Genomic DNA, 22,053 nt, shown 5'->3' with positions numbered 1-22,053 from the left:
GATAAAAAAAGAATTATCCAAATCGGTCCACTAGCGGCGGAGTTATGCCGTAACACACATAAAAAAAAAATTAAAAAAAAAAAATATACCGTCGAATTGAATACCTCCTTCTTTTGGGAAGTCGGTCAAAAATAAAATTTTCATAATTTCATGCGGATGAAGTCGCACGGGAACAGCTAGTCCATACATAATGCGAAAGTTTTGAAGGATTAACGAGTACGTGTCTTTTTTATTCCCTCAAGTAATTTATGATTTTTCTATGTATATCTTTGGGAACTGTTTGCCTAAAAACAAAACAATTCTCAAAAAAAAAATCACTAAAAAGTAACGAAATAATTACTTGAAAATAGTAAACCTACCTTATTGTAACTGTTATGTCTATATTGTACAATTATTATTACTTTGATGTCGGTGTCAACCAAGGTATGCAGTGATATTTCTACGTAAGGCTTTCTACTTTTTTACCATAACAATTGTCAATTGAAAGTATAGTAACGTTTAAGTAATGAATCTACATTGACTGACACCGACTTCAAAGTAATAATAATCTTCTTTTGGGAAGTCGGTAAAAAAGGCATCGTAGTATTTCAAACTTGTTACCTTCTGTAAATATAGAAGTTGTTCCAAATATACTAAGCGCGCCATCTATTGATAACTACATTAACATTTAAAGTTAGACATTGTGTACACAGCTTTATATGAAATTTTTCGCTCCGACGATTATATTCGCATTTACAACACTAGGCCAAGTATGTTATTGAGATACGTTTCTCAAGTTATTCTAAGTTATATGACCCATTTACTGATGCATTAGACTAAACTACCCCCAACTGTTTAGTCTCGCTTTGTTTCCTATGAACTTACATGAAAGTGCGCAAACTCGATTTTTAGTTATGCAACTAAACAGTTGACAGCTGAGAAACAATCGACAATCGCACAACGGTCGTGTGATAGTTTAGTCAAAGGTGTGCGCTCTAAGAGTAAGTTGCTAATAGACGTTCTGGACATTAGTAGTAATAAACATCCATACATATAAACTTTCGCATTTATAATATTAGTAAGATAAGTCTTTTTTTTCTGTATTTTACGGCAAACGAACGAGCGACCACAATTCGCCACAATAGCGAAGCAAATGCTGTCTATAGACATCTGCAACATGCTTATACCTTTAAAATACAAAAGAGGGGACATAGAAAGAGGATAATTCCTCTGGAAATGCGTCCCTTTCTCTACTAAATCCTTTTCCCCTTAGCATCTTTTCCTTGTACGAAAAGGAAAAATGAAGATTTAAATAATCTGCAGTTATAATTTAACTTTACCTTGTCTCTACTAATATTATAAAGAGGAAAGATTTGTATTTTTGTATGTATTGAAATAACTCAAAAACTACTGGGCAGATTTCAAAAATTCTTTCACCATTAAAAAGCTACGTTATCACTGAGTAATATAGGCTATGTTTTTAGGTTTTTTTCTACTTTATGCGGACGAAGTAACGAGCAACAGCAAGCAACAGCAACGGGTATAGACATACTAAAATTATAAAGAGGAAAGATTTGTATTTTTGATTAAAAAAAATAGAAATCAGTGAGTAACATAGGCTATGTCTATTATTTTTAATTTCACTCGGACGAAGTCGCGAGCAACAGCTAGTTTGTATTCTTCCTGAGAATGTTAAAGTTAATTTTACTTGTCATTTTACTCGCGAAATGTCTCCGCTCCACTTGTCCAATAGAAAACTGTAACTGAGGTGAACGAACTGAGGTTCTCACGTAACCACGCCGTTAGGGGATAGAATTTCAGCTTGTAACATAACATAGGAATATTATAAAATAATTAATTAAACGGTATTTTAATTAAAAATTATCTTGTAATTTTACTTCTTACTATTATTATAAATGCGAAAGTTTAGATGGATGGATAAATGTTTCAATTTGTAGCGTAAACTGCTGAACGGTTCTCGATGAAATTTGGTATAGATTTAGAGGATAGTCTGGAAGAACATATAGGCTACTCTATTTTGGTTTTTTAAAACTCCACGCGGACGGTGTCGCCGGCGAAAGCTAGTAAATTATAAATGCGAAAGTTGAGATGTATATGTTTATTAGAGTTTGTATCCTAAACGGCTGAACGGATCTCGATGAAATTTGGTATAGATGTAGAGGATAGTCTGGAAGAACACATGAGATAATCACTTTTATTTTAATTTAACGCGGACAGAGTCGCGGGCAAAAGCTAGTAAATTATAAATGCGATAGTTTAGATGGATGGTTTTTCATAAATGTAAAACATAGTCTGGAATAACATAGGTTTGTTAGTTTTTGGTTTCGAATTTGAACGCAATTTTTATTGTAAATCGATTAATAAAAGTTGTGCGATGGTTTATTCAAAGGTGTGCGCACGCTTAAACTACTGAATGACAGCCCAAGCCGAGGTCTCTCGGAGGCCCCTGTTAGTCACTCCATGGAGCGTCCACCGAAGCGATCTAAGAGCTCGGTGGCCTCCCAATCCGGTAATAATAACGAAGTAACGGCTCGTGTCGAGGCTCCTCGGAGACCCCTCGACACTTGCTTAGGTTTTTATATACAGTGGTAGTGCCCGCTTTAACATCTTAGCACGAATGGGCCGGCACGCCCCCAGTAATACCACGACCACACAGAAGACATGCGTGAAATGGCACCAATGCCGTGTTTCGTCTGATGAGTGTGGTGCCGGAGGCCTAATTTAAGTCCCTTTCTCTTTACCACCCTATTCTTATGAGAGGATGGGAAGGGGTAGTGGATTTGACGATGGAGGAGATGCATAGGAAGAGGAAATATCCTCTTTATGTGCGTCTCCTCATCCGTCGGATAAGGAGGCGACGCATCTGCAATTGCGGATGTCTATGGGCAGCGGTCGCTTTGCCATTTTGGCGTATTCAGGTTGCCGCTTGCTCGTTTGCCATCTTATGTTATAAAAAAAACGAGGTTTAGGCTAAGTAAGGAGGTGAATCTGTAAATGCCTCTTCAAGGTAAACAGTGGACAATCAGTCACAAAAAGCTTAAAGTCAGTCGAAATGGTTAATTATTTTAGACCACCCATTGCGTTGTGGATTGCATCAAAGAGTTATTCATTAACAGACATCCGTTACAGTGTCGTTTTACATCCTTTCAATGTAGTTATTCAATTTTATTGATCAGTGACTCCTCTGTGTAGTTTTAGTGTTTACATTATTTTGATAGATATCCTTATTTTAATTTCTGGTGGTATGGACATGTTATGCGACGAAATGATGGGGGACATAAACCAGAAAGTGTTAAGATTGAATGTGGATGGCTACAAAGGAAGAGGAAGACCGAAGAAAGTATGGATGGATTGTGCGAAAGAGGATATGCTTAAGAAAGGAGTGGATTCAGATATGGCTGATAGAGATGTATGGAAGAGCAACACATACTGTGCCGACCCTCCATAAGGTATAAGGGCAAGTGGATGATCCTTATTTTTATTTCTATTTGCTAACTATCGACTATGATGTCAGCGTTTATGTATACATATAATAAAATTGGTGTGTCTGTAATATCAAAAGAAAAATTCCATTTCAAGAAGAAGATGTATTTGCGTTGCTGATAATGCAAATCGCATTTAAAAATATTTTGTCTGTCTGTCTGTCCGAAACAGCTAGGCCAATTTCGAAGGGACTTTCACTGAAGGCTACCTGACGTTCATGGGCATATTATAGGCTACTTTTTTTTTAAATTCCGCGCTGTCGAAATGGCGTAACAGTTAAAGTTTCGATGGATGGATATTTGTACAGATGTAGAACGTATACAACACAGGCTACTAGTTGATTATTTTTTGTTTTAATACCGAGCAGAGTCGTGGGCGATAGTTAGTCTTACTAATATTATAAATGCGAAAGTTTAGATTAGAGAGTTTATAGCCTAAAGTGCTGTTTTATCTCGATGATTGTCATAGTTTTGTTAATTTTAATCCACGCTGACGGAGTCTCGGGCTAGTAATATTAAAGGGGAGCGTTTTCTTTCGAGAATACTGATATTTAGTTACTTTTTAATGTATTTCCTTTGACAATATTATGTTTTAAACTCTGTTTTCCTTTTGATTTATACTTTGTTTCATATAATGTAAGAATGACACGCATTTAGGTACAGTTTCAATATATTACAATTGCAAAGTGGGGTCAGCAGTGTCGACTTAATTCGATATTTCAGTATTAAGTCAACTATATTACTGTGAAGTGTGGATATATGCCATCTCTTTCTTTCCTCTTTAAGAACACAGAGACAGCTGTAAAGACGTCACTTTTGTACAGATTAATTAAACCCTTGACTAACTATCGCATACTGTGCGATTGTCGATCGTTTCGCAGCCACAACTGTTTAGTTGCACAACTAAAAATCGATTTTGTGCACCTCTATATAAGCTCATAGGAATCAAAGCGATACCAAACAATTGTTCGATAGTTTGGTCAAAGTGCGCTCTTACTTACGATTTTTTACTTTATCAGTGGTAGAGCCCGCTTTAACATCTTCGCACGAATGGGCCGGCTCGCCCCCAGTAATACCACGACCACACAGAAAACAGGCGTGAAGTGGGAGCAATTCCGCGTTTCGTCTGATGAGTGTGGTGCCGGAGGCCTAATTTTGGTCCCTTTTCCTTTCCACCCTTTTCTTAAGACGGACGGATGCGAAGGATAAGTGGATTTGACGGTGGAGGAGATGCATAGGAAGGGGAAATAACCTCTTTATTTGGGTCTCCTTCCACCATCGATTAAGGGTAGGCAACGCATCTGCAATTGCGGATGTCTATGGGCAGCGGTCGCTACGCCATTTTGGCGGTTTCAAGTGGCCGCTTGCTCGTTTGCCACCTTATAATATAAAAAAAAATGTTTAATTCGTATGGAAACATCTAATCGATAGATTTCGACGGGATTTTTACTGAAGGGTAGCTTTTTTAATTCCGCGCTGTCATTATGGCGACCGGACCCCTATCTCTGGAACGGGTGAACCGTTTTGGACGGGACTTTGATTGTTGGTAGCTCGTAAAAAGTAGATGCACGCGGGAATATTATAGACGACCATTTTTTAAAAATTCCACGCTATCGAAGTTTGCAGGCGACAGCTCGTAATAAATATATTGAAACTAGCTGTTCCCGTGCGACTTCATCCGCATAAAATTTTAAAAATTTCATTTTATTGTTCATATTTGTCAAAATGACATGACAACCTTCCATAGCTTCCTTGATGTTGGCAACAACTTATGGTCTCTTTCCCACATTAGGGTTTTTATCCAAAATATTTACCCCCTAAGTTTAAAAGTGTGAAAATATATAGCCTAAAGCGTGACGTAAGTGTAGGTCTTTTTATTAAAAAAGAGTTATTCGAAGTGTCACAGCGTATATTATAATATAAGAAAACATCTACAGTAGACGAGAGAATTAAAAGTATCTCATCATCATCATCTTCCCTGCCTTATCGGCTCTTTTGGTCGTCCAAATAACTCTAACATCCGTCATCTCAGTCATCACTCCTTGATCGTGTCTCCTTTCACGCAAGCCATCCAACTCTTTTTTTTTATTAATTTACATACAGAAAAGAAATATATAAAAATTTACAAATAAAAATGTCGCCAAACTGCACAGCAGTTTGTTGGCGAAAAACACCCATTTCTTATAAATATACCTTAATGTATCTCCTACTTAATTCTTATATATTTACTAGTTACATTAATCTTGTAATAAATGATGTCTTAATTTATTTTTACAATTTTTTTGGATTTATGCTTTATTATTAATGCTTTCATCTCTGAGAAAGTTAATGATATTATATAAATTAGGTATTACATATTTCGTTGTCCTTTCCCCGTAATAGTTGTTGGCCCGTGGTGTAACATGCCCCTCCCTAACTCTTTTAGTATTATATTATATATATTGGTTGCTTTAATTCTGTACTCTTCTGTCTTTCTATGTCTACCTCTACCGGTGTACCACACTCATAACTAACGTCCTTGTTACGAGATTCATCCCTTATAACATGGCCATACCACGCTAACCTTTTACTCCTTATTGACCGACTTCCCAAAAGAAGGAGGTACTCAATTCGTCGATATATATATTTTTTTTTTATGTGTGTTACGGCATAACTCCGCCGCTAGTGGACCGATTTTGATAATTTATTTTTTATCCGAAAGGTAATGCTTGCAGGTGGGTCCCATTTTTTGGTTTGATTTTTGGAGTCAAAGACTACGACGTAGTTAAATAGTTTAGCTCAAAATCGTGCGACGAAATATCGGGTCATTTTTGCTTTCTTTGCTTACGTAGCCTAAACTATAAGACCTACATAAAAATGATGTATGGAAGAATTGTAGCCCTTTAAATTTGCTAAATAAAAATCCGCGATAGCATATATCTATCTATTAAGGTTGTAGCACAATAACCACTTTTTTTCTCAACCAAAACTTTAAAACAAAAGTATGTAATATGTGTGTGTATAAGTGTCGAGTGGAGTACTATGGTTATTATTTAAGATCTAGTGACATTGATATGTTGCCGTGAGAACTTACGGTTACGGTGTTTTGTAAATTACTTTATTGGTACTAAAAACCAGGGTTATTTCTGACGTTTAATCTATACTAATGTTATAAAAAGATTTGTATTTATGTATTCAAATAACTCAAAAACTATCGGGTCGATTTTATAAATTCTTGCACCGTTAGAAAGTTTTATTTGGGAGTAACATAGGCTGCATTTTAAATTTTACGTGGGCGAAGTCTAGTGCAAAAAACTAAAGGATTTTTTTATATTGTAACGTATAAAAAAATCATTACATGTATTAACTCGTATTTCAAAATTACAGATTAAAAAAGTACACTCTAATCTTTTGATAAATTGAAATAAAAAAAAAACAAAACGACTCAAAAACGGCATTGGCTGCACGCGACTGTGCAATTGCCTTATGTCATTAAAAATAATTAAGCCATTTCCCGCTCTTCATTAGTTGGACTCACTTTGTTTTTTTTTTTAATAAAAATGACGTTATTCGACGTTTCATCGAAATAATAAAATTATAATATAGTAGAAAAAATATACTTTTATTGTTTTAGTTAATTTTTACTATAAATTCAAAAATAAACGCCATTTTTTGTAGTCGATTAAATAAAAAAATCAACAGAAATATCATAAACATACAAAAATAAAAATACAAAATTACCCACATTTCCTTCCTTTTTCAATAAATTCAATTTCGAAAGTAACAAAAAAAACACATCACAAACACAACAACACAATTAAAATAAAATGTCAAACAGCGCGTGTTTTTTTTTTAAATTCAAAAAACAAACGCAGCTAACGCGTGCGGCCAGCGCTGTTACCGGTTTTTGCCCGACTAAATTCTCAATAACTGTACCGAGTTAGTTGTGAAAGTTTTGCTCAAAGAAACTTGAAGTGTAAGTAAATATAACTGTGTGCGTTAAACGAATAAAAACATAATATTTACCCTTTTCTTTCTCTTAAAAAAACAAACAATTGAATCTATTTTTAACGAGCTGTTGACCGCGACTTCGCGTGGTATTAGAAAACATACGAACTATCCCTCGGGAACCGGACATTTCTCGGGGATGAAGCTTATCCCATATGTACTACAGAGTTTGTTTTATATCTGTGCCAAATTTCAATAAGATATGTTGAACCGTTGCAGAATGATCGAGTAAACATTAAAAAACTATATTAATGAATCCCACGGGACCCGTAACTATTCCCGGGATAAAAAGTAGCCTATGTGTTCTTCCAGACTATGCTCTAAACCTGTGCCAAATTTTATGGAGATCCGTTCAGCCGTTTAGGCTACAAACGCTAACAAACATCCATCCATCCATCTAAACTTTCGCATTTATAATATTAGTAAGATTAGTAAGATTAAGGAACCTAGTATATCCATTTGACTTTGTATCACATCGAAATGGTTAGGAAATTAAAGGGCAGACCTTTGACGAAATTATCGCACAATTGTCGAATGTAGGTCGTTTCGAAGCCAATTGAACTGTTTAGTTGTACAAGTAATAATCGAATAATGCACCTCCATATAAGCTTATAGGAATCAAACTGAAACTAAACAGTTGTGCTATAGTTTAATCCAAGGTGTACCACGGTCTAATACGGCGAATTTTTCTGAATCATTACATTTCGCGGTATATATCTATATATATCGCGGTATATTCTGAAAAATCAAACTCGACTGTTTTTGTGTTAATATAACCTCAATATTTCGTAATGATACGTTGAAAGCTGCATTCGATATTTAAATATTTTATGCCATTACCGATTAAAAAAAATAAACTAGTTAATTAGTCTGTGTTCTTTTAGAACAATGTTATATGTATGCCAAACATTCTGCATGCAGTCGTTCTGGAGATATCTTTTAACATACATCCATCCAAACTTTCGAATTTACATTAGTAAGGAGATAAAATAAAATTGGAGTATCTGTAACATAGAAAAAATTCTCAGATTTCGGGAAGATGTTGTATTTGCGTTGCAGATAACGAGAGTCGCATTAAAAAAAATTGTCTGTCTGTCTGTCCACGCCACGTTTGTTGCTGGTAATCATCAAAACGGCTGGGACAATGTCGACCGGACTTTCACTGAAGGATAGCTGACATAGACGGACATAGGCCAATTTTTCTTATCTTAATCTTGGACGAAGTCGCGGGCAACAGCTAGTTCTAAATACAAAGAAAGCTAAATTATGTTTTTTTATAACCTTGTAGATGAAAATACTTTGGTCTAAGTACAAAACATTACCAAGCACGTCTTAACCAGTTCACTTAACACAACTGCTTTCAAAATAACGGCATCCAAGTTAGTAACTTAGTGTTAAAAAGCCTACTAACCTAACAATATTTTGTATCTGTATTCGACATATTTAGAAAAATGAATCAGCGTTAAATATTACTAGGTAAAAATGATAATTTTGTATTTCGAAAAATGTAGCCGAATGGAAATTACGCCTTTGCATTATTCTGATTTTAACACGCCAATTTAAGTTACTAACAGCACACTGAACTATCGCACAACGTTATGCGATTGTCGATTGTTTTGCGGACAATTCAACTTTTTAGTTGCACAACTAAAAATCGACTTTGGGGCCGTCCATATATTACGTCATTCTAAATTAGTGGGGGGGGGTTGGTCTGCGGATGACGGTAAATGATAGATAGGAGGGGGGGTGTATCGAAATTTTGTTAGCCACGTTAAGCTATACTATTATAATAAAGCGTAAACACACACTTCTTTGTTGCCTAAGATGTCAGCAATTACAGCATGTTTACTTTTCACTTACGTCACGCTTTAGTATACATATTTTCACGCTATTAAACTTATTTGTTAAATAAATTGGATATAAATCCTAATGTGGGAAAGAGACCATAAGTTGCTGCCAACATCATGGAAGCAAGATTGCAATTGTCATCATGACATGTCATTTTGACGTTTGCAATTGATAAATTGACAAATATTAACAACTAGCTGTTCCAGTGCGACTTCATCCGCTTGAAATTATAAAAATGTTATTTTATTGTTTACATTTGTCAAATTATCAATTATAAATGTCAAAATGACATGACATGATGACAACCTTGCTTCCTTGATGTTACCAGCAACTTATGGTCTCTTTCCCGCATTAGTGTTTTTATCCAAAATTTTTACCCCCAAGTTTAATGGCGTTAAAATATATAGCCTAAAGCGTGACGCAAGTGTAGGGCTTTTTATTAAAAAAAAGGATTTTTCAAAAATATGGTGTAATTGCTGACATGTTAGGCAACAAAGAAGTGTGTGTTTACGCTTTATTATATTAGTATAGATAAAATGAAGTTTTTATAATTACCTACGGATGAAGCCGGAGGGAACAGCTAGTCTTCTAATAATGTAAATGGGAAAGTTTACATGTTTGTTAGTTTCTATCTTAAACTGCTGAGGTCTTTATGATTGTAATACATGAAGACAAGTCTGGAAGAACACACAGGGATCACTTTTTTAATTCTACGGGGAGCGTCGGGGGCGAAAACGATTAAAACAATAATTTTGGATTGTTTATTAACTTTATTATATCTAGGAAAGCTGAATTATTTGCTTAAAGTTACATCAACCAGTGGTAGATGCATCTGCTGCATCCGTGCTGGCGTCTGCTGCTCCTCCTGAAGCATCTGGAAGGTGGAATTTCATTCATCACCAGATCACTAAATCCCCACTAAGGAGAGTCTAAGTGAGACTAGGTCACATGTCTTTGAATTTCTTCACAGATATGTGTAGTATGTTTCCTTCATAACATCAGGTAAATTGTACAATCGAACTCAGGATATGTAGATTACAAGTCAAAAGCTCCAACAACTGAGCCACCGACGCTCATGTATAATCAAGTCAAAAGTCTTTGAGGCCTAACACCTGGTTTTAAGAATGACCTTGTCGTATAAACTGACAGTATTCGAAATTTGCAGCTGATTTAATGACCTATGGTTTCGATAGTTTCGGACTTAGTTTCGGTTTCGGTTATGACTAAAATGTAGCCTAAACTTTCGGTCCTGTCGAAATTTTCGTGCAATTTTAATCGCAATCTGATTTTTTACAATTTCTTTTAGGAAAACCTAAATAATTCTATTTGTGGAACAAAAATTACTGTGATGAATACTGTAAAACAAATTTGTTAAAAACACACACAGTACATCATTTCGGCCGAAAAAGTTAGCAAGGCCGAAAGTTCGTTTTCGGTTTCGTCTGAAATAGAGACCAAGGCCGAAAGTTCCTTTTCGGTTTCGTCTGAAATAGAGACCAAGGGCGAAAGTTCGTTTTCGGTTTCGTCTGAAATAGAGACCAAGGGCGAAAGTTCGTTTTCGGTTTCGGCCGAAACAGGGAGCAAGATCGAAAGTTCGTTTTCGGTTTCGTCTGAAATAGAGACCAAGGGCGAAAGTTCGTTTTCGGTTTCGGCCGAAAAAGTTAGCAAGGCCGAAAGTTCGTTTGCGGTTTCGTCTGAAATAGAGACCAAGGGCGAAAGTTCGTGTTCGGTTTCGGCCGAAAAAGTTAGCAAGGCCGAAAGTTCCTTTTCGGTTTCGTCTGTAATAGAGACCAAGGGCGAAAGTTCGTTTTCGGTTTCGGCCGAAAAAGTTAGCAAGGCCGAAAGATCGTTTTCGGTTTCGGCTGAAAAGCCAGTTTCTGTCTATATAACTATAATGCGTTTACCAGTAGTGACTTCAGAACCCGCCGACCCTGCAGTAGTCAAAGCCTCACTTGATTTGATGTTTGGATCCCTGAAAGAAGATATTGACACGAAAATCTATACATTTGTGGTTTGGTAAGTAATACAAACATGCTGGTATATTTGCATGCCAGTTACTGACACGTTCCAGCTACAGTATGATTTTGTTGATTGCGCTAGTTGTAGGAAATGTTACTAATATTATAAATGCAATAGTTTATATGTTTGTTAGAGTTTGTATAACAAACTGATTATGGATGGCTACAAAGGTTGAGGAAGACTGAAGAAAATATGTATTGTTTGAAAGAGGATATGCTTAAGAAAGGAGTGGATTCAGATACGACGGCTGATAGAGATGTATGGAAGAGCACATACTGTGCCGACCCTCCATAAGGGATAAGGGATAAGGTTATACATGTAGAGGATAATCTGGAACACATAATTTTTTTTTATGGAGTCGCGTTCAAAACTTTGTGTTTACATTTCGCAACTGTACTTTGTCTATGGTTTGTATTTCAACGGAGAATATGTTACTTACTTAATCTCCATTATACTTTTCGTAACTTCCTCATTGCCGACCATAAACACAGCTTGATACACGCCTTCGTATGTTGTAGCGTATTCCGTTATTCGTATCTTAATAGATGTGGACGTCGCCTTAAAGAAGTATAATAGTATTCAAAGTTTACAGCGGCTCGGAATGCACGTTTAACATACTAGTATTATAAATGCGAAAGTTTATATGGATAGATGTTTGTTGGAGTATATAGCCAAAACTACTATACTGATGTTGATGAAATTTGGTATAGTTGTAGAGGATAGTCTAAAAGAAAACATTGGTTGCATAATTTATAATTCCAAGCGGATGAAGTCGCGGGCGAAAACTAACACTTATATAATAAAGCGTTAAGACACGCTATTTATATAGGATGTCATCAATCACAGTATGTTTTTTAATAATCATTTTTTAATAAAAAGCCTTACACTTACGACACGCTTTAGTCTAAACATTTTCTCTCTATTTAACTTAGGGTTTTAATTGGAAAAAATCATATAGGATAGGGACAAAACTTATCAACCAATGGCATCACAGAATCAAGATAGTAACGGTTATTATTATCCAATAGCAAAGTATTGAATATTGACAATTGAAACAGGCGAATATAAAAGTGGGTACTTACAAAAAAGAAGGCAACGGATCCAGTGTTACTTCTCCGCGTTGAAGTCGGCACGGGAATGCCATTAACAAATACCTGCAAGAGACAATATTTAAATAGATATCAATATTAAATGACCCCAATAATGTATCAAAGCAAAAAATCTGATTGCAGACGCAATTCTGCATGTCGTATGAGTGATAGATCCGGAAGCCTAATTTTAAGTCTCCTTCCCTTCCCACTCTATTTCGTATTAAAAGGATGAGAAGGGGAAGTAGAATTGATAAAGGATGGAACATAAATACAGGTAATGTCCTATTTCTATGCCTCCGCCTGTTGAAAGGTGGGCAACGTATATGCAAACGCATCAATGGGCAGTGATTTATTCTCTATTTTGGCAAATTACGGTGGCCACTTGCTTGATCCTTATACTATGAAAAGATCATAGCAATGCACATATCAGATGCAAGAAGGTGGTTTACTGAGACATAGTGAATTGAGACTCATTTACACAATCAGTATTGCCCGTTGCCTAGTATAAAATTATACCAATAAGTGCCTCGTACAGTCTGAACAACTTAAAGATCAAAAAACAAGTATCTTATATACTCAAAACAAGTAAAAGGTCAATAACAACTGAATAAGAGTCTCATATAGTCTAAACAACAAAAATTTCTTGTATAGTCTAAACGACTAAAGTATCTTCTTCTTATCGAATAAAGTGTCTTGCTGAGTCTAAACAACTAAAGTTCCTTGCATAGTCTAAACGACTAAAGTGACTTGTAAAGTCCAAACTAAATTGTCTTGTATAGTTTAAGTCTTGTATAGTCTAAACAACTAAAGTGGCTTGTATAGTTTAAACAACTAAAGTGTCTTGTAAAGTCTAAACTAAAGTGTCTTGTATAGTTTAAGTCTTGTATAGTCTAAACAACTAAAGTGCCTTGTATAGTTTAAACAACTAAAGTGTCTTGTATAGTCTTAACGAATAAAGTGTCTTTTATAGTCTGAACAACTAAACTATAGTATAAACAAACATTATGAACTAATTCCCTTACCTTACTAACAGTACAGTCATCGCAAACATAAGTTATTTCTTGTTCGAACTGTTGTCCGAGCGGCGGAGATGATACTATTTGGGACTGTACCGTTACACCTAGAAAATTACAATAAGTAGTGGACAGCCCCGGCTTTGCACATGCCCGAAGATGCGAAAAATGTTTTTATACGTTTATGTTTTTTTATACATACATTTATTACTGTTCTATACCGTACACTAGCTGTTGCTCACGACTTTGCCTTCGTGGAATTAAAAAAAAATATTTAAAAACGTATGCCTATGCTACTCAGTAGTAGTATGTAGTATTTTAATTGTGCAAGAAATTGAAATCGGCCCAGTAGTTTTTGAGTTAATTTAAAATATATGAAATATAAATCTTTCCTCTTTACAATATTAGTATAGAAGTATACCTTAGTAACTAAGTAACCTTCTTGAATCACTGCATTAAAAAAAATGCATTAAAAACTATTGCGTAGTTTTAAAGATGTAAAGACAGACAGCGGGATGCGATTTTTTTTTATACTATCTATACTTCTATACTATTATAATAAAGAATAAACACTCATATACACACAACAATCTTTGTTGCGTAAGATGTCAGCTATAACAGCATATTTTTGAATAGTTCTTTTTTAACAAAAAGCCCTACACTTACGTTACTCTTTAGGTTATATATTTTCACGCCATTAATCTTAGGTGGTAAATATTTTAGATAAAAACCCTAATGTGGGATAGAGACCATAAGTTGCTGCCAACATTAAGAAAGCAAGGTTGCCATGGTTTGTCATCGTGTCATGTCATTTTGACATTTGCAATTGATAATTTGACATATGGAAACAATAAAATATTTTTTTCATAATTTTATGCGGATAAAGTCGCACGGGAACAGCTAGTGTAGTGATATAGAACGTTTATCAAGGTATTATAATATTCAAACTTTATAAAGGCTCGAGAAAATAATATGTTTAACGTACCTTGAGCTGGAAACGTAATTTACAATTAGAACATTTTATTAATAACTATTACTACATTTTTAAATAATTTTGATGAAATAGTTCCATCAAATGATTTCAGTTTTTGTGCTAATAGATTCTATAGATAAGCAGATTTGTCTTAATTTATTAGTATTTTATGTACAGTCGCGACAATCAGCGGTGTTCCATTTACAGAAAATGCTTTGTTCCTTACAACAAAACAACCTATTACTACGAATAATCAATAGTTATAAATTTCGATACAAATGACTTTATAAAAATAGTCGAGTATATGAGCAATACTTGTTAATTACTTTAAAACAAATACATTAAGGCAACTACGTAAAGGATATCGAACGTTCCGTGGTGACGACTACGAGTTACTGAGCGACTGAGCGACTGAGCGACTGAAGGGACTGAGGGCTAGAGAGCTTGATAGCGACTTAACGATTGCGCGACTGAGCGCTGAGCGCTGCGTCATTCCTTGCAAAGACTTTTATGAAACTACCCACTACTATTTCCGTTTCTATACTAACATTTTATAACAGTGTGTTGCACAAACTGGATAATAATAAAAAAAAACCATATATTGACTGATTATTTTTCATATAGACACATTTAAATGCTATCCTATTGGTTATTGTCCGTCTCAATGCGTTCAAAATGTTCAAATAATTCGGTTTATAGGCGACACACTGACAAAATCCTTGATTGTACTAGTAATTTACAACAAAATTGCGAATTTCGAATCGTGCGCTATCTGATTGGAAATCCGTAACGTTAACAATTAATTCAAAATAATATTTAAACAGAAACTTACCATCATCTGAAATAACAAAGGTCAATTAATTTGTGTTGTAAAAAAATCGCATTTAAAATTTATTCGTCTGTTTGTCCGCAAGCTGCGTTTGTTCCGTATAATCTCCGAAACGGCTGGGCCGATTTCAACTAGACTTTCACTGGAGGGTAGCTGACATAGACGGGCATGTTATAGGCTACTTTTTAAATTTGCGCTGACGAAGTTTGCAGGCGGCAGTTAAAAAATAAATGTCACTGGAATAAAATGCGAAGGATTTGAAAATTACTTACTGTCGATGACGGCTAAAATCTTCTTAAAAACTTTATCCTTTAATTTAAAGAAACCCATGTACACACACGAGTGATTGTCTTCATACCTGTAAGCAAATTTGGCACAAATATAAAGCAAAGTGTGATGTAACATTTGGGATATGATTCATTCCCGAAAACAAGTTTTCGAGGATGTACTTTTTCTGTTTTTAGTATAATAAAGAGGGAACATTTATATTTTGTACATATTGAAATAACTCAAAAACTACTGGGTTGATTTCAAAAATTCTTTCACCATTAAAAGGCTACGTAACCAGCGAGTAACAGGCTGTATTTTTATTCGCGGGCGAAGTCGCGATCAACAGCTAGTTTATAATACTATGCGAACGAAGTCGCGGACAACAGCTGTAAAATAAATAAAGGTAATATATAGTAGAACCTTGGACTATCTTTCTCGTAATATACGCTATCCGTCTACCTGGGAAAGTTGAAGCTGATCATCTTTGACACTCTGATAATTGACACCCTTCCTGCAGCTAAGACACTCTCGCCATTACAAAGTATGTCAGTTATCTGACAGTCGTCGCACGAGTAATGCATCGTGCGGTCGAAGTGACCTCCCACTTCGAATGACGCGGTCAAACGGGGACATTCGATCACTGGACGGAAGAAAAATATAAACTTAGCAATAGAATTCATTATTCATCAACTAGGCCCTATCCTTTACAGAGGGTCGGCACAGTAAGTGCTGCTCTATACATCTCTATCAGCCATCATATCTGTATCCACTCCTTTAAGCATATCCTCTTTCACAAAATCCATATTTTCTTCGGTCTTCCTCTTCCTTAATAGCCATCCACAATCATCCTTAACACTTTAAATAGCATTCATTATTAAAGAAACTAAAAGATCAAAATAAAAGGAAGGTAACTGAGAAAGAAAGTAAAGATATCAACAAGATAGCAAACAAAATAAATTTAAAAATATCATCTTCCTCCTTATTCTACTCCCGTAGTGGCGCAAATTTTGTCCTCCATAACACTTTCATACATCTCAGTCATCACTCCCTTCATCATGTCACCTTTCACACAATACATCTCTTTCTATGTCTCCCTCTACCGGTGTACACTCATAACTAACATTCTCCTTGGTACTTGCGATTCATCCCTTCTCATAACATGCCCATACCATGCTAAATTTAAAAACATACAAGGATGTAATGTAAGACATAAAGAACTTAAAGAAGGGAATTGTTCAGTAAGATTGGTTAATTATTCACATTAAAAGATTAATAATTTAAATCCGTATAGAAGATAAGTGAGAAAGACAGAAAAGACATATGTCGTAAAAAAGAAATCAAGCAAAATAAATCTAAAATATACGAAAATGTGATGTAAAATATCAAGAACATGAAAAAGGAAGGGAGTGTAATGTATAGGTCGTAATGAAATGGCGGTTGGTTTGGGACTGATTTATTCTAAATCAAATGACGGTAGGTTATATAAACCTACCTACATTGAACACAATATATTAAAGGGAGGAAGAAAATAAAGACATAAGTAAAGATGAAAGCAAAAAGTAACTTAAATTACTCAAAAATGTAAAAGATTAACATATCAAGAACGTAAAGAAGGAGTGAAGGAAGGAAAGGAGAAGGAAAATTAAGACAAAAATAAACAAGAAAACAAGAAGAAAATAAACTATTCAAGAATGTAAAAATTTAAGATACTAAGAACGTAAAGAAGGAAGGTAAGGAGAAGAAAAATAAAGACATAAGTAAGAAATAAAATAAGCAAATTGCATTAATAATTTAAATTAAACAGTAACAAACATCATTCTGAATTTATTTAAGTCTGCATATTATATAATAAAAAAACTTACCGTTATCTGTAATAGTTAAAATATTAATAATACTGTCAGCTATAGAAAATTATGAATAATTTAAAAGTAAACAGATTTCTCACCAATATCTAAAACAAATAAAAACAACAGATTAATAAACCATCAAGAAAATTTAAAATTTAAAAAAATAACAATCTAAACCATTATTACCGTTTTCTGAAAAAAAAAGAAAATCAATATAGTCTGTGCTTATTATAATATTCTTTAACACTCACGAAACTGGCTGAAAATATACCTGGAGCTGTAAAAAAATAAAAAAGATATAGTAAAGCATTTTTCTAATTAAAAAAATCCAATAACAAAGATGTTTATTTTTTTCCTTTTTAGTTTTAAAAATACTAATCATACTAATATTATAAATGCGAAAGTTTAGATGGATGTTTTTTAGAGTGTAGCCTAAACGTCTAAACGGATTTCGATGAAATTTGGTATAGATGTAGAGGATAGTCTGGAAGAACACATAGGCTACTCACTTTTGTTTTTTTTTTTGTTAATTCATATATTTTTTTTATAATTAGCACTTACATAATACAGTGAGACCCTTAACTCTCTCTTCAAGACCATCTCCGTTTTGGATGACGAGGAAATAATCACCAAAGTCCTGAGGCTTCATACCTTCCAGATCGATCTCGAGAAACTGTCGTCTAGAAATAAATAAAATGTATGTATATGTATCTAGTTTTATCAATAGGCAATATGCACATTAAATTTGACGAAAAAAAAAGTGGAAACATTTAAAAAATGCATATTCCATATACAATTAGGGATCTGTCAGTGTTCTACAAAAGCTAGTCGTTTGAAAGTTATGTACATAATGAGACGAACAATAAACAATAGGACGGAACTTTTAAATGTGTCTGAAAAAGGTCGGTTGTTTTTTTTTATTAGGTTTTTTATTAGGTTCATTAAACAGTTTAAAACCGGATATCTTTGTTTTTTTTTCTTGTTTCGATGATCTACACAATTTTTATATAAGTAAAACAGTGCGGAATTCCTCGACTGTACATTGTTCCATTTTTAAATTAATTTTATAATCTGTGTTTATTTGAAAATTAGAATAAATTGCTTGTCTGTAATTGGTTTACGAACGATATTTTTGTGACGTCACGTCGAACGCTTTATTCTTGATTCTATCGCTTGTTGCTTTCTCGCTCGCACACAAGGATGTTACAATGAGTTGTAGTTTTTCGTTATAAATCAAAATAATAATATTTACTTACGGTTTGCCCTCTCTGAAAAAAACAATAATTTTTACATTATTAAGAACAATCAAACTGTCAAACTTTGTTTCTACCCCTATTAACTCACCTGTCTATAAACTCTTTTACTCTATGCCTAGAGTTGTCAACATTATACACGTTGCCGTCAGAAGCGCGCACCATTAGATTCAACAATCTACATCGATTGCATTTAAAAGGGACCACTGTACTATTTACACGTTGTCCGTGAAGCAATTCTATTGATTTTGGTGTTATAGTCATACCACTTGGGGCTAAAAAACATAGAAAAAAACATTACGAATCTATTCCAATGGCTTTTGAAGTAAACATAGCTTTCGTCCGCGACTTTAGTCGTGTTAAAAAACTTAGATTGTGTCTAGAATATTCTCTACGTTTATGAAAATCGAGATCCGTCCGAGAACATATATAAAAAATTTCGCAATTATAATTTTTCTCAATATATTTTTATTTCTTTTACATGTGTAATTTATTTTACATGATTTATTGTATAAAAAAATGAGACATATTATATAAAAAAAATAGAACTCAAGCAACCAGTGGTGAGGGCAGAGACAGGAACCTCCTCACTATGCGTGCGGTTTCTAAAATAACCGCCTTTTGTATCGGGCCCTTAATCCAACTGTCTAGCGAGAGCTTCTTGAGGTGTTGGTCGAAGCTCTTCGCTATCAGCCCGTGTACCGAAACGACTATCGAAATAATGGTAGTCATACGCCACATGGCGGTAATCTCGTGAGTCAAATCCAAATACTTTAATAGTTTTTCATTTTTGGCTTTCACGAGATTCTCGTCATGTGGGATAGTGACATCGACTAACATTACACAACTCTCAGACCGATCTATTATTACTATATCAGGTCTATTGGCAGCAATAGTCCTGTCCGTAATAATAGATCGGTCCCAGTAGATCGTGATACGGCTATTTTCCAGAACTGGTGTAGGCTGATATTGGTAATATGGTACCTCAGATTCCACAAGAGCATATTTAAGGGCAAGTTGCTGATGGATTATTATTATTATTATTATATTAAATTTTAGAAGAATGTTTGTTAGTTTGTATTGTAAACTGCTGAACGAATCTCGATTGTTTTACAAGTAAAGAGTAGTCTGTAAGAAAACTTAAGTTTACTTTTTAATTCCGTTAAATCGCGAGCGAAAACCAAAGTATACAAGGTACAAACGTACATAGAGTTAAAAACTTGAGTACTTTCTCCCTTTTCGTTCCAGGTTTCGTAAAACTGGCGAAGAATGGTCCTACATGAGTACTGGACCAGGTTGGGAAGTTTAAACTTATTGTTACCGTGTTCCCTGATACCTCCGCGGTGTAATATTTAGTTGGCAACACTGACTGAAAAGAATAATCATATAAATATTATAAATGCGAAAGTTAAGATGGATGGATGTTTATTGGCGTTTGTAGTCTAAACGGCTAAACAGATATCAATGACATTTGGCATAGATGTAGAGGATAGTCTGGAAAAACACATAGGCTACTTATTTTTGCTTTATTTAATGCCACGCGAACGGAGTTGCGGTGTAAAGCTAGTAAATATTATAAATGCGAAAGTTATGATGGATGGATGGATGTTTATTAGCGTTTGTAGTATAAACGGCTGAACGGATCTCGATGAAATTTGGCACAGGTTTAGAGCAGTCTGGAAGAACACATAGGCTACTTTTTATGCCGGGAATAGTTACGGTTCCCGTGGGATTAGTTTAGTTTCCTAATGATAGAGAAGGTAAGGTAAGGTTAGCATAGGGCGTGTTATGAGAAGGGATGAATCGCATGTAACAAGGACGTAAGTTATGAATGTGGTATACCAGTAGAGGTAGACATAGAAAGAGATGTATTCTGTGAAAGGTGACATGATGAAGGGAGTGATGACTGACATGACATATGCTAGCTATGTGGAGGACAAAAACCAGTTGTAGGATAGGATAAGGAGAATGATGATGGTCATCATCATCATCAACTTGCCCTTATCCCTTACGGAGGGTCGGCACAGTATGTGCTCCATACATCTCTATCAGCCGTCATATTTGAATACACTCCTTTCACGCATATCCTCTTTCACACAATCCATACTTTCTTCGGTCTTCCTCTAACTTTGTAGCCATCCACATTCATTCTTAACACTTTCCGGTTTATGTCCCCATCGTCACGTCGCAACGTCCGTACCACGCTAACCTTTTTCAATTTCTCCACCACTGGCGCTACTTTCAAACTTCCTCTAAGGAGAATGATGATGTCTTCTTTAAACGTGGTAAATTCAACTCACAGTTCCCGAGTTCCGAAGTAAACTGGAATGTTTAATGCGATGGAATTCATATCCTTCTGGTATTATTATCTTGCGTGGACTACTCGTGTAGTTCCTCGCAGTTGGTGGTACCCATTCTTCTAAACTATCCTCTGAAAAAAATTAAAAAAGGTCTATGAACGGCCGAATATTGAAACTTATCTATAGTAATTATTATTAAGAGGAACTACTGGGCCGATTTCAAAAATTCTTTCACCATTACAGCTACGTTATCACTGAGTAACATAGGCTACATGTTCTATTATTTTTACTAGCTTTCGCTCGCGACTCCGACCGCGTGGATTAAAAAAACAAAAGTGAGTAGCCTCTGTGTTCTTCCGGACTATCCTCTACACCTATACCAAATTTCATCGAAATCCGTTAAGCCGTTTAGGCTACAAACTCTAACAAACATCTATATATCCATCCACCCATCTAAACTTTCGCATTTATAATATTAGTATGAAGTATGATTACCAAGCGGACGAAATCGTAATCGCCGTTTACAATTTAACAAACGTTATAATTTTCATTAAATTTTAAATTTAGTCGTGGCATTAACATTTAGGACGTAACATATTTAAATTTCGTTCCAGTATTCGGCCTTCAATCTTTTAAGGTATAGGTTTCAATGAAATTTAACATACATACGAGAGAAATATATTACCCTTCTAAATCAATAGTGTAAAAAGGCATAAAAAACGACCCAAAATTTCGTCACGCGATTTTGAGCTAAACTATTTAACTACGTCGTAGTCTTTGACTCCAAAAATCAAACAAAAAAATGGGACCCACCTGCAAGCATTCCGTTCGGATAAAAAAAGAATTATCAAAATCGGTCCACTAGCGGCGGAGTTATGCCGTAACACACAAAAAAATATACAGACGAATTGAGTACCTCTTTCTTTTGGGAAGTCGGTCAAAAATAGTAATTTAAAAACACTTACCTGGTATTGCTAATTAAAAAAAAATAATTATTAAATTATAAGAAGTTAAAAAAATGACACAAACAAATTAAAAATGTAACCCCCTACCTCATTGCGGGGTAGTTTTAAAACTAGAATTTAAAGATTTTAAATAAAAATAATTTATTATTACATACGTGGTACTATTTCTGTGAAAT

General features: G+C 34.8%; 3 protein-coding genes across 4 annotated transcripts in view; all 3 read right to left on the bottom strand.

Moving 5' to 3' along the window:
• LOC106103010 overlaps positions 1–7,245 on the bottom strand; it is an 18,381-nt gene extending 11,136 nt beyond the window's left edge. Inside the window, exon 1 of the mRNA XM_013282679.1 lies at positions 7,207–7,245. The gene's annotated coding sequence lies outside the window, so the exon portion shown is untranslated. The remainder of the gene's footprint in view (positions 1–7,206) is intronic.
• A 2,855-nt stretch (positions 7,246–10,100) lies between these two features.
• Positions 10,101–22,053, bottom strand: part of LOC106104883 — a 20,498-nt gene continuing 8,545 nt past the window's right edge. The window contains exons 1-8 of one of the 2 annotated variants that reach the window (XM_013285115.1): positions 15,972–16,191; positions 15,515–15,600; positions 15,246–15,251; positions 13,450–13,547; positions 12,419–12,490; positions 11,776–11,894; positions 11,222–11,289; positions 10,101–10,191 (exon numbers count right to left, since the gene is read on the bottom strand). In XM_013285115.1, the coding sequence (XP_013140569.1) occupies positions 10,130–10,191; positions 11,222–11,289; positions 11,776–11,894; positions 12,419–12,490; positions 13,450–13,547; positions 15,246–15,251; positions 15,515–15,600; positions 15,972–16,093 (633 nt within the window). In that variant the 5' untranslated portion in view covers positions 16,094–16,191 and the 3' untranslated portion in view covers positions 10,101–10,129. Of the gene's footprint in view, positions 10,192–11,221; positions 11,290–11,775; positions 11,895–12,418; positions 12,491–13,449; positions 13,548–15,245; positions 15,252–15,514; positions 15,601–15,971; positions 16,192–22,053 lie in introns of those variants that run through there. The other variant, XM_013285179.1, reaches the window with a different exon arrangement.
• On the bottom strand, positions 17,556–21,165 carry LOC106105041. The gene is made up of 6 exons (XM_013285296.1): positions 20,913–21,165; positions 19,819–19,981; positions 18,704–18,887; positions 18,616–18,627; positions 17,921–18,039; positions 17,556–17,636 (listed from the first exon to the last, which is right to left on the bottom strand). The coding sequence occupies exons 3-6, from the start codon at positions 18,874–18,876 to the stop codon at positions 17,569–17,571; spliced, it is 372 nt and encodes a 123-aa protein (XP_013140750.1). The 5' UTR covers positions 18,877–18,887; positions 19,819–19,981; positions 20,913–21,165; the 3' UTR covers positions 17,556–17,568.

The sequence above is a fragment of the Papilio polytes genome, unplaced genomic scaffold, assembly GCF_000836215.1.
Source record: "Papilio polytes unplaced genomic scaffold, Ppol_1.0 DF824493.1, whole genome shotgun sequence".
Lineage (NCBI taxonomy): Eukaryota > Metazoa > Arthropoda > Insecta > Lepidoptera > Papilionidae > Papilio > Papilio polytes.
The sequence above is the reverse complement of the archived record's forward strand: the minus strand, read 5'-3'. Positions and strand labels throughout refer to the sequence as shown.

Bases quoted from the DNA above. Each gene is read 5' to 3' on its own strand.
- LOC106105041 (XM_013285296.1), bottom strand. From the start codon at position 18,876: ATGACTATAACACCAAAATCAATAGAATTGCTTCACGGACAACGTGTA. The intron at 17,637-17,920 runs GTAAGTGCTAAT...ATTTTTTTACAG, and splicing joins TAAGGGTCTCACTGTATTAT to CTCCAGGTATATTTTCAGCC.